We start from the raw sequence: 11,536 nt of genomic DNA, 5'->3' as shown, positions 1-11,536 counted from the left end.
ATCCCAATTTGTCATTTACTGCATCTGCCTTAATTGAACATTGCAACAGCATGCGATTTGTTAAGAACGAACACCTGATTCACCGAATCACGTGGAGAGTGTAGCGGTTGATTGTATTAAGGCAGCACATTTGCTTTAAATACTACCGCAACAAACACAAACGCTTCTTCTTTTAATGCTTTGCTGGTAGGGCCATTCCAGTAGTCTTTCCATAGAGCTCCGGCGGTGTATGATTAAAGTTTGGCACCGTTTATACCTCAAAAATGGGATTATTACTACTACTCCCCTTACTTTTCATAGATGGCCTATTGCCCACGCCGTCTGTTGGCAAAAGCACAGGACTGCAGGCAAAGAACACAACAGAGCCCGGGAGTGGCATGCAGATTGCTGGGCGCATGTACCCAGAAAGCGCTGAGCTTGCCCCTGTCCAGAACGGTGAGCAGGACGCTCTGTCCGACATGAATATGACTGCGCCTACAGACTGGAGTCTGGCTGGTGAACACGGGAACGGTGTGCTGGAGGGCCCTGATGTTGAAGTGTCGTGTGCCCGTAACCAGATGACTCTGAGCGTGAGTAAGAAGTGGGACGGTTCGGATTTGAAAGCGGAGTCGCTGACGTTTGGAAATGGATGCAAGAGCAACGGAGAATCGTCGCACCGGCTGTTCTTCATCTACTACTTTTTCCAGTGTGGCACCAAACGATCGGTGGGTTATACATTCCATGTGAGCGCAATTGATTCCTGTTACCTCTGCATAGCGGACATTTGATTACAATTGTTGCAACAAATGGATTGAGTTTACATTATGGCATGGCTTCCCTTAAGATGAACAACGGAAATGAAGTCTATAGCAACGTCCTCTATTACGCTCTCGATGCTGACAACCCAGCTCACCTGCAGGGCGGTGCCATGGCGATACCTGTCAACTGCACCCTAGAGAGGTGAGATCTAGTAACGATACCGTTACACAAAAAGATCCACTTACACTGCAATACCCAAAGCGTTTGATTAAGCGAGACCGATTGTTGCGTTGCAGATCCCAGGATTACATGGATCCGTTTATGACCTTCCCTCCCGCTACCATGCAAGCTGCCTTCCATCTGAAAACCATGGACCGTGAGTTTGAGATCTGTCAATGTTCCATGATGAGTGCTCTTGCCTTTTCCAGTGGGTAACTTTTGTACCATATTAGGTTCTTGGACTACTGTTTCAGAAACCAATGTGTACCAGCGGAGACAGCCAATACACTTCCAGGCCACTGTTGAGGATACGGCTGAAGACCAGCAGCTTTACATCCTGTCCTGCCATGCCACCTCTTCCCCTGATCCTGAGGCCAGGCCCCAGCTGAGAGCAATCGTTGAGAATGGGTGAGGCCACACTGTGGGGGGCATATGTGTGTGGCAGAGCTCCCTTTGCAACACGTGCGCACACACAACCACGCGCAACTTTCTTTGGATAAAAGTTGAGGACAATCTGATTGCACCTTGCTTTGACTGCTATGTTAAATAATTGGACCATTCACCTTTAATAGATATACATCAATTGTGTTAACATTACCTGTCTGAAATCAGACATTAGTGTCACCCAAAATCATTTTTGTGCTTGCTTTCTGTGGAAGTTTTGGCTGACTGCTCCACAAATGCAATAAAAACCCTTCTTGCCCACACGCATAAATTAAGTTAATCCAACCTTCCTGTTTTGTGGTTGTGTCCCCCGTAATGCCTATTCCTCTCTTCCAGATGTGTTGCATATGTGGCATCCAAGCGGGGTCAGGCCAGGTTTGTTCCTTCTGGAAGAAGGGATGCAGTCAATTTCGTCATCAATGCCTTCAGTTTCAGTTCACCTGAGGTAGGTGTGCACTGTGCTGCTTTGCAACTGCAAACCTACACAAGCATACATCTTGTTCATATAAGGCATTTGCTGTTTTTAAGCCTCTTGGAAAATTCCATAGGTTTACCTGCATTGTGACCTGGCTGTTCATGAGGGGAAGGTAACATCAGCCTACAAATCCTGCAACTACAACCAGAGACGACTATGGCAAGTCTCCCACTTTGCAGTTAAGGTTTATCTATGTCAAAGGCATGATGACTAAATTACTATGACCTGCTGATCTTAGTGAGTCTGGCTGCTGTTTAAAAGCTTCCACCTGAGGACCTTTTTTCTCTAGCTGTTTCTCTAGTGTGCACTGATGTATCAAGTGGGAAGATTTTATTCAAAGGCCTAGGGTCAAGGTGGATGATTGGATGGTGAGGCTGTAGGCCATAATGGGTGGCATAGTCATGTTCTCTGGCTTTCTGTGACCCAATTTAGCATTTCTGTGGATGGAAGTCTTTATTTGTTCCTGAACTGATTGGGGACTCATTATTGGCTGCAATATGAGCTGTGCAACTGCTCCATCCGTTATCGGGTTCATGAGGACTTGCTTTGCTCAGAGTAAAATGAGACTGCTCAGTGAAATCGTCTCTCTCAGGTGGGAAGAGCTGAATGGTGACACGTCTGTCTGCGAATGCTGTAGGACAACCTGCCATGACTCCACCCTCACAGGTCTCTTTCCTGCTAATGTAAATGGATATGTGCATGTTGAGTTTAATCTGATTTGGCTGTTGTGTTAATTGCATTATGATGATCCAGCAGCCCTTATATTATAGCAGGTTAACAGTAAAATGACACCTTGACTGACTTGGCAACTGCTGTCCCTTGACCAGTTCAATGCCATCATGCTGTGTCAGTATGCAATTTCATTGACTAAGTGCTGACCGCCAAACTTGCCATGTGCAATACCCCCACCTTGCATTTCAGTTTCCATGGTAAGGGTTAGCACTGGTCCTCTTGTCATCCTGGATGAAGAGTTTGCAGAAGCACAGGTTGCAACCCGGGAGCTGTATGATCAAGCCATCTCCACCGAAGCTGGCACACCTCTGGGTGAGGCTCCTGGTTCAGGAGCACCACTCGGACATTTGGAGTTTCTGCAGCAAGCCCAGACATGGCCGTCTGCAGGGGGACCTGCTGTTCCAGAGCACAGCTTAACCACTGCAGCACAGAGCGATGGCCACTACGTGTTCCCAGATGCAGCTCAGCATGGCAGCTCTAACTTTGCCGCAAACTACCTAGATGGCACCCCGGTGCTGCAACAGACCTGGGGTATGCCCGTCCCTGTCCCCGAAGGCTGGCTGGCTACTGGTGCGACGTCCCAGGGGATGCCCTGGGTGTTTCCTCCAGTGATGGGACATGGGGTGATCATCGTGAGGCAGGTCCATGAAGAACCTGAGCTGGGCACGGTTAACGGTGCCTCTGGGAAGGAGAGCTCCCTCCAGCACCCCCAGTATAATGCCATACCCCAGGTGCAGAGCAAGGAGACCCTGCTTCAGTTTCCTCAAGATGGCCCCTCTGCTGTTGAGGACCAGGGGAAGGTGCTAATAGGAGCAGAGCAGCAGGGTGTTGGGAATGTGGAGCGCGCCATTAAACAGGAACTAATGAAGGGACCTGAGCAGTTCTCTCTGCCACCTGCAGAGGGCAGTAAGGATGACATGTTTAACTCAGTCCTTGAAGAGGCTAAAAGGAAGCAGTGGGGTGGGAAACTGGGGGCATACCTGCCGCTGACCCAGGAAGGGGGCATTGGAAAGGGGGGAAAAGGGGGGAAATGGTACCCATTCCAAAATGGCCAGCAACCAAAACCAACCGACCAGAGTCGAAATCCACGCAGTGAGGCGCAGCTGAATGGGGGTACCCTGGAGGATGAGGGCCTGGTGCTGAAGAAGACTACAGTGCTGCTGCATAAGGCAAAGGGGCGACTGGATCCTGCTCTACTGTCGGCCCACCGTTCCCGGCTGCAGCTGACGCTGTCCGCAGAGCCTTCCCTGCACTATGAGGAAGAGGATGCAGGGCTTGGGGAGGGGGACCAGATGACGAAGAGGAGGGTCCTGCTTGAGGAGGAGAACATCCAACCGTCATCACTGCAGGACTTGCTGAGGTAAGGGCAAGCAGTGGACAGGAGACCCATATGGGGTTCACTGCCATTGACCTTTCTGAATGCTTTGCACATGCAAGCAAACATTAACCAAGTTATGCTATTCTGCAATTTGCCTGCTGCATAACCCTGATCCCAGAAATGTGACTTTGAAAGGCTATGGATGCTCAAGTAACCCTTTCCTGCAGTAATCCTAATTTTGCTTCACCTGTAGGAGAATGTACAAGGTGGAATAGGCCTGTTCCAGTCACAGTGGATGAGTGCACTAATGAGTTTAATAAAAATTTTAAATGCAACTGGTCTGGTCCTGGTACATCCTTTTATTGCTCATTCATTCCATGCTGCTCCTAAGCAGATGATGCATGTTGGGGAGAGGGTGGTAAACTAGTTTCTGTTGTAATTAAATTTGGCTGATGCTATAGCCAAATACCATAGCCTATAGTTTTGCAGCTTAAATGGTCTTTCCTCACAGAATGTAGTAATTGTGTGTTTGAATTTGACTTTATACATAAAGCATGAGTGGCTTTGGTTTTGATGGCCTAATAATCATTACCATTTAAAACCAGGAGGTGGCAGGCTTTCATTTTATTTTATTTTTTTTTTGTATTTCCACCTAGTCAGTTTACATGCCGGGGTTGGTTTGTTTATTTTAGTGCAGCTGCACAACCCTGATTTCTCCACAGAGCCACATGTCCTGTGGTTTCCCCCCCCCCCCCCCCCCCCCCCCCCCCCCCCCCGCTAAGGGAGTGAGTCATCACTGATGCTCTGGCCCACAGGGCCACGAGTTTCCTTCAAAGAACAAGACCAAAGCAAAATGAACTTCTAAAGCTGACGTTCTCACAGAATGAGTTAGGCATTCACTTAGAAAAAAGGACTACAACATGATTCACGGACATGAGTAAACCAAACACGAGGACTTTTGCAAAGTAGCAAAAATTTGAATATGGCCTATTGACTAGCTTAAATGCAGGCTTTACTTTCATGGCAAACGTTTTGGTTACATTTTCAAAGATGACTCCCTTGTTGGAACATAATGGAAATATTCTTTCTAGTGTGTAATAATAGGACATTTGTTTTGACACTCAGCTCAAATTGATAGTCTGCTGCATGAACATTCCTGGCACAGGTCTTGAAGGGCTTTGCACCAGGGAGGGCTTTATACCCTGATCTACCAGTGCAGCTGTGTACTTCACTATTTAGCCCAGTCTTTTGTAACAAATTTCTGTTCACACCCTCTGAGTTTTTGGGCAGAAACTTGACTGACTCGGTAGACCCGTTAAGTCAAGATTCCTTTGGAAACGCCCCTCTCCAGCTTGTCTTCACACCACTTCCATGTTACTACGTGACTATCAAATGTTGATTATTCAAATAACATTTAATATCACTTATCAATGCTGTTTTTTCATTGTACATAAGAGCCAGAATATCATGTTCAGTTTGAGACCATGAATCCTTGGATTTGTATGTGTGGGGAAAAAAAAAATACCGCAAGACATTTCATTTATTTGGTATAACAGTAAATTGCCTTTTTAGTAGTATCAGAAACAATACCTTGTTCTCTCAGTTGATTTGGTATGAAAGCAGCCTTCAAACTACTGGATTTGGAGTGGATTATTTGTCTTATCTGTACAATTTGTAGGATCTAAAGAATTTAATCTTAGCTGAACACTTGTCTTACCAACTTAAGGATCTCAAAAATGAATAAATGGCTTTGTTTAAACAGAAGGATACAAAACCAGGGCAAACGGTCAATATTTGTAACCAACTCCTAATGGCCAGTCTTGGCCTTTGTCAGTATTGTCAGGTCTGGTTCAGTTAAGGGCTCAATCAAACAATTAACTAGGCACAAAGATGGAAAACCCATTTTATAAATTGCTTGAAACTTGTTAGAGCTGGATGTTTATCTTTGATCATGTTACCTTCCTCAAAGAGAATTTACACCAAATGATCGTTTGGTCCGCCATCTAAAAACACTGAACTGTATTTATCTTGCCATAGAATGGTGAAACCTGTCTGTTAATTTGAATTCTGAATAGGAATTAAGTTGGAACACAACAGCACTACTTAATATTTGCATGCATAGTCATTTGTTAGCTCTCTGAAAATGTTGTCTGAAGCTGTGCACTACTGAAGATGTCTCACCAGTATACCTGTTAACTAAGATTCTCATGGAATGTGTCCAGTTTTGATAACTGGATGTCAAATTAACCGGTATCATCATACTCATCTAACAATCATGGTGGTGAAATAATTGCTCAGCAAATTTGATCAGCATAGAATATAATATACTGGCCTATCAGGATAATTTTTTTTCCAGACATATAATGTGAAATAGACATGTTTACAGCCCTAGATCCATAAATGGTGTTGACCCGTTCTCATTCTCTCTATATGTTCCGGCATGTGTGACTGTGTGTTCTGTAATTATGGTCTTACCTTTTCGGTGACTGGAAGCTTTCATTTGCATTCCAGCATGTTCTCTCAGTGCCCTGTGAAATGAATTAAACCATTTCTAAAGGTCTGATAAAGCTCACACACATTTGAACAAAGCAAGGTTGACTTCATGAGGTCATTTATTTATCAAAATTGTACAAATTGGCATATTTTCATATTCCAAGGTGCTTAAAAAACATGTTTGTTCGTGAAGGTGTGGAGATTTTTTTCTATTTCATCCAGGCAGTATCTGCTGCATGAACATTCCTGGCACAAATCTTGAAGGGCAGCAGGAAATGTCCCTTCCTTTATTACTTCGGCAATTTCGTATGTGTTTTTCCTGCTTCTGCTGCAGCACATCCATTTTCCAAGTTTTAAAGAGCAAATGTTTGGCTTGTATTTGCACACATGTTGTCTAGTATCTTCCACTTTCACTGTGAGAGCCTACATCTGGCAGGAAGGAAGACATTGAATCAGCACTCAGACATGGGCCAGCGCAACTTGTATGTCAAATCAAAGAAATGAGCCACAAATATGGTACAGGCACAACAAATACAAATTCTGGCAGAAATACAACACGAACAGACTAAACATTCTAATTTCATGTCCGATAAGCATCAAGTAAATTGCACTCTGAGATATCCCCACTTCCTAGATCCATTAAAAACTCATTTAGGACAATCTCCTAATCAGCACATATCAAAGCCTGTCAACTGTACTAATGGTGAAAACAGTACAATGTAAAGTACAAAAAATACAATATTGTTCAAATCCATAGGCTCAGCATTAACACTTGCTTAAATATTCATATCTGCAGGAAGAGCGACAATTGCTGTAAAAACAGTCATTGAATTAAGAGATGAAAATTTGATTTGGGGTGTAGTTAAATACAAAACATGAGCCTCTGAAATGCATCCACACTCATGCTTCTTATTGAGGACACCCCCATCAGGCACTGAGAGCTGAACTGGGCATGATGCTCATCCTTTCCCAAGGATCTAGATGTGACACACTGTATTTCAGAAGAAAGCACTGAAATTCCCAGCAGAGAATCAAGACATGAGCAATGAAAAACACTGCAATAAAATTGTATATTTACACATTTAAAAATATATATCTTTAAAAAATAATGTATAAAAAAGAGGCAGCAGATTTTTGAGGTTTTCAAGTTTTTGGGGAGACCCAGGGGATCTCAGGCAGCAGTGGAGAGGTTGGGGGCTGATGCCCGCATTTCCTCGGCCTGGAAGGGGGGCTTGATGTCCAGGCGGGTCATGGGAAGGTTGCAGTTTGAGCAGTCCTGGTCCTTGCACCTGTGCTGGATGGCCACGCTACGATCCCGGCTCTTAATCTTGTGGGCCACGCCCATGATGCGCTTGGCGATCAGGTAGATGATCTCGCAGATGTTGAGCACGATGCAGAAGGCCGAGGCTCCCACCATGAAGTAGGTGAAGACCTTCTTCTCGGTGGGGCGCCCGATGTAGCAGTCCACCTGGTTGGGGCAGGGGGAGATTTCGCACTTGACCAGCCGGGGCAGGTAGAAGCTGTCGTAGATACGGTGCAGCACATAGAGGAAGACGATCTCGATGGCCGTCTTGAAGAAGAGGCTCAGCAAGTACGTCCACCACAGGCCGCCGTGCTTCTTGCCCGTGTCCTTGTAGAGCTTGGCGTCGTCGCCGTACTTGGCCCGGTACTTGCGCTCGCGGTCGTCCCTGTAGGCCACGTGCATCACCACCAGGAGCGAGGGGCAGGTGACGAAGATGAGCTGCAGCGCCCACAGGCGGATGTGGGAGATGGGGAAGAAGTGGTCGTAGCAGACGTTGGGGCAGCCCGGCTGCTTCGTGTTGCAGTCAAAGTCCTTCTGCTCGTCGCCCCACACGCGCTCTGCAGCCACCACGTACACCATCACACGGAACACAAACACCACCGACAGCCAGATTCGCCCGAATGCCGTGGAGTACTTATTCACCCCGCTGAGCAGGGCTTGGAATGTCTTCCAGTCCATGGCGGCGGCTTGATGTACACCTCCTCTGAAGGTTCTTCTTTCCTGTTGCTCTTTCGATGGCTTCCTTTGGCTCTACCTAAATGTCAGATGGAAAGTCTTAAGATGACAAAAAAAAAAAAAAAATGTGTCAAAGCAGGAGAACTAAAGTATGGCTCTGAATTACAAGTGCTCTTGAAGGTCAAAACCATTCTATACTAAGAATAATAATACATCTTTCATATCATCTAGGATGTTCAGTGTTTAGGTTTTAGTGTTTGGGAGAACTCTATGATTGTTTTAACTTCAAAAGCACCTTCTCAGTAATTCACCCTTATGCATTCTTGGCAATAACAGGTGTTTCAGAAGCCAACAACAATGTCTGTCACACAGTGCTTCTTTTCCCACCCTCATCCCTTGCAATATGTCCAATCCCACCTGCAACGCTCTGCATGAATGCAGTGAACGTATCAATAATTCCACAAGGGTATCTGCCCTGAAAGCGTGGTCTTCAAATCAAATGGAAAACATGGGTCTTGGTTGCATATATAAAAGACAGAAAATACCTGCAATAAGACTTTATGCTGTCGTCATCAAGCATAAGATTCGAAAATGTTACAGTCCAGCTGGTCTGCAGAACTGGAGCTACATGTTACAGTCAAAGTGCGTTTGCATTATCATTGTTATTTTTTCACTTGTTTGGTTGATCCTGGTATGCAACACAACTGACGTTTCCCCAACAAGGTCACCATTTTTTTTCTTTTTTCGGAACAATCCAAGTGAAACTGCCCCATCTGATATTTAAATGCAATAGTCGTTCACCGTTGGCTTGGCAGCACCGTTTCTGCTAATTACCAGTACTAGGGCGTTTACCAATTAACTGGGAAGTGACACATGCCATTAGGTCAGGGTCAATTGCGCGCGTTATCAGGTATCAAACCAGATTAACATTGTAGAAAAACCACACAAACACATGCTAAGCACTTTCGTTTTCAGGTTGCGCGTTCCAGGTTTTCTGCCGTTCAATTGATCGGAAGTACGCTGTGATTTTTTTGTACCATATCTATATCATATTTCTATACAGTACCTTATTATGATTCTTTTATTATTATTCATTCACTCTGAATCTGAACGGACAAAATGTCCGATCTACGGTCTTAGTTGTCTGAATGAATCTATTGTTTGACCCCACTCAACAGACTGTTAAATGCGTAAAATGTGGGTATGGCCTGGTCTCAAGTCAGAGTGACAACAGGTGTTATCTTCCCCAGTTTAATTTCACACCTAATAACCGAATTTACTGGGAACCAGAAAACGTCGTGTCCCATTGTGACGTTAGGGTGCCGTGCTTTATTTCACGTATGCATGCGAATGATTATGCGAACACCCCCTGATCTCCATAGCTGTGCATTAATACTGAATAATCCGTTTACACCTGTTCGTGTAGGTGTCCCATTTAAAATGTAATAGATGACAATGACGAGTAAATCAGTTTGGACAAGTACAGGTGTGATTTTTTCCCCTTGTGAGAGTACCTGTATGTCTTGCGTAAACACCATAAAGCCATTTTGCAGTTACATTTACTCACACCATACCTCGCTCCACTACGGCGGTTGCTACACGTAATCGTAACTGTCTTATAAAGAAATATATAACTGAAATAACTGAGGTCCCTGTTCTGCAGGACTCCACCAAAATACTTATGGATAGTGTCCTGGAAAATGCGAAAACTCTGCTTTAGAGTATTTGTGGTGTCTTTTTTCTGGAGGGCTACTTCAGTTGACGGTGGTTTTCTCCTACGCGTCTTAAACTAAGTCCTATTAAAGAAAATATGCAAATTCGGTTTTACTCCTTTTTTGAAATTGCCCTCTTTTTGACAAAGGACATGACTGGGTTTTGTTATTTCTCGTAATTCGCACCAACGGACATAACGGCCCTTGAAGTCACCAAGCACTTCTGGTGAACACGGGGAAGGCGGAAAGGACCCACATGCGCAACAAGAACAATACGACTGTATTTTCTGCATCATATAAAACTTACTGAATATCAGTTTTTATGTAAAAATACCAGAGGAATCGAGCCCACTATGGGTTGTTTCCTGCTGAAATTGTTTAATTAGAGAAACAACATAGATTAAGTAGGCAGCTACCCGATAAATTCACAATTCCATATAATATATTTATTTTTATAAAGATGAATTAGTTCAATCAAACGTTTTGTTTTAAACACCAATACATCTGGTCAAAGTGGCGTCTGCAAAGCAGTAACAATCCTAATTAAAATAACCAAGATTTGCGTCTAAACAACGAATACGGGCAGCTAAGTACTTTGGATGTCCAATCGCACAAAACTAGAAAAAAAAGATGAACTAGTGGATAAAAGGCGAAAACGTCAGCAAACACTTACTTTTACTTGTCCACTTTCTTTTATTCCATTTCTTTTTCCTAAAATTTCAGCCTTATGTACTCGAGTGTTTCTGTTGCCCCGTGGATTGCCAACTAGCCTATCTCAACATTCAGCAGGCAGCATCGCCGACGCTTATGTCTCAGATTAAGAAAAATGTTCTTGCCTTTTGTTCAGGGGTGTGGTTTCAACACCAACTAAACGAGAGAGGAGCGGGGAGTTCGCGAACGGAAAAAAGGTTATTCTCTGATTGTTCCGGTCTGGGGCGCCCTCGACGTCTCACCCCCTTGACGTCTCACCCCCTCCACATCTCTGGCAAACAAAAAGACATACACATACACAACTATGTTCTGAGAAGCAGTCGTTTATGTACCATGTTGCCATGGCAATGATGAGTACACACTTCGGGTGAATTATCCGTGAACACAGCCCTCTCGTAACTAAGTAATATTTTAGGCCTTATTTACCTTCCTTTGAAAACTGCAAACCTCAAAAGGTAGCCAGCACATCTGGAGCTGCTTGGCGAGAAATTATTATAGACAAATTGTGCTGAGAGATTTCTACGGAAGAGTCTGTAATTTATGGGTACCTCTGTACAAGATGAACAATACCTTGTGAGATCCTAATGTATGTTTTCATCTGTGTTTGGATGTACTTGCTGCTGTACACCGCTGTGTTTCCCCCCACCCTTCATTCCTTCATGATATCCAGGTATACCCATTTCCTGTTTGTTCCTGCCCAATCTGTGTGCTTATTG

The 11,536-nt window shown here is 44.5% G+C and overlaps 1 protein-coding gene across 2 annotated transcripts; it reads right to left on the bottom strand.

Moving 5' to 3' along the window:
• Nucleotides 1-6,737: 6,737 nt before the first annotated feature.
• Nucleotides 6,738-11,060, bottom strand: gjb3 (gap junction protein beta 3). Of its 2 annotated transcripts, none has more exons than XM_036542701.1 (2): nucleotides 10,783-11,060; nucleotides 6,738-8,496 (listed from the first exon to the last, which is right to left on the bottom strand). In XM_036542701.1, exon 2 carries the CDS (start codon nucleotides 8,398-8,400, stop codon nucleotides 7,591-7,593), a length of 810 nt encoding a protein of 269 aa, XP_036398594.1. In that variant the 5' UTR covers nucleotides 8,401-8,496; nucleotides 10,783-11,060; the 3' UTR covers nucleotides 6,738-7,590. The 2 variants fall into 2 exon arrangements, with proteins under 2 accessions (XP_036398594.1, XP_036398595.1); XM_036542702.1 differs by having other exon boundaries at nucleotides 6,738-8,476.
• Between the last annotated feature and the right edge of the window lie 476 nt (nucleotides 11,061-11,536).

This window comes from Megalops cyprinoides, chromosome 12 (assembly GCF_013368585.1).
Source record: "Megalops cyprinoides isolate fMegCyp1 chromosome 12, fMegCyp1.pri, whole genome shotgun sequence".
Lineage (NCBI taxonomy): Eukaryota > Metazoa > Chordata > Actinopteri > Elopiformes > Megalopidae > Megalops > Megalops cyprinoides.
Note: the sequence above shows the minus strand (reverse complement) of the source record. Positions and strands in the feature narration are given on the sequence as shown.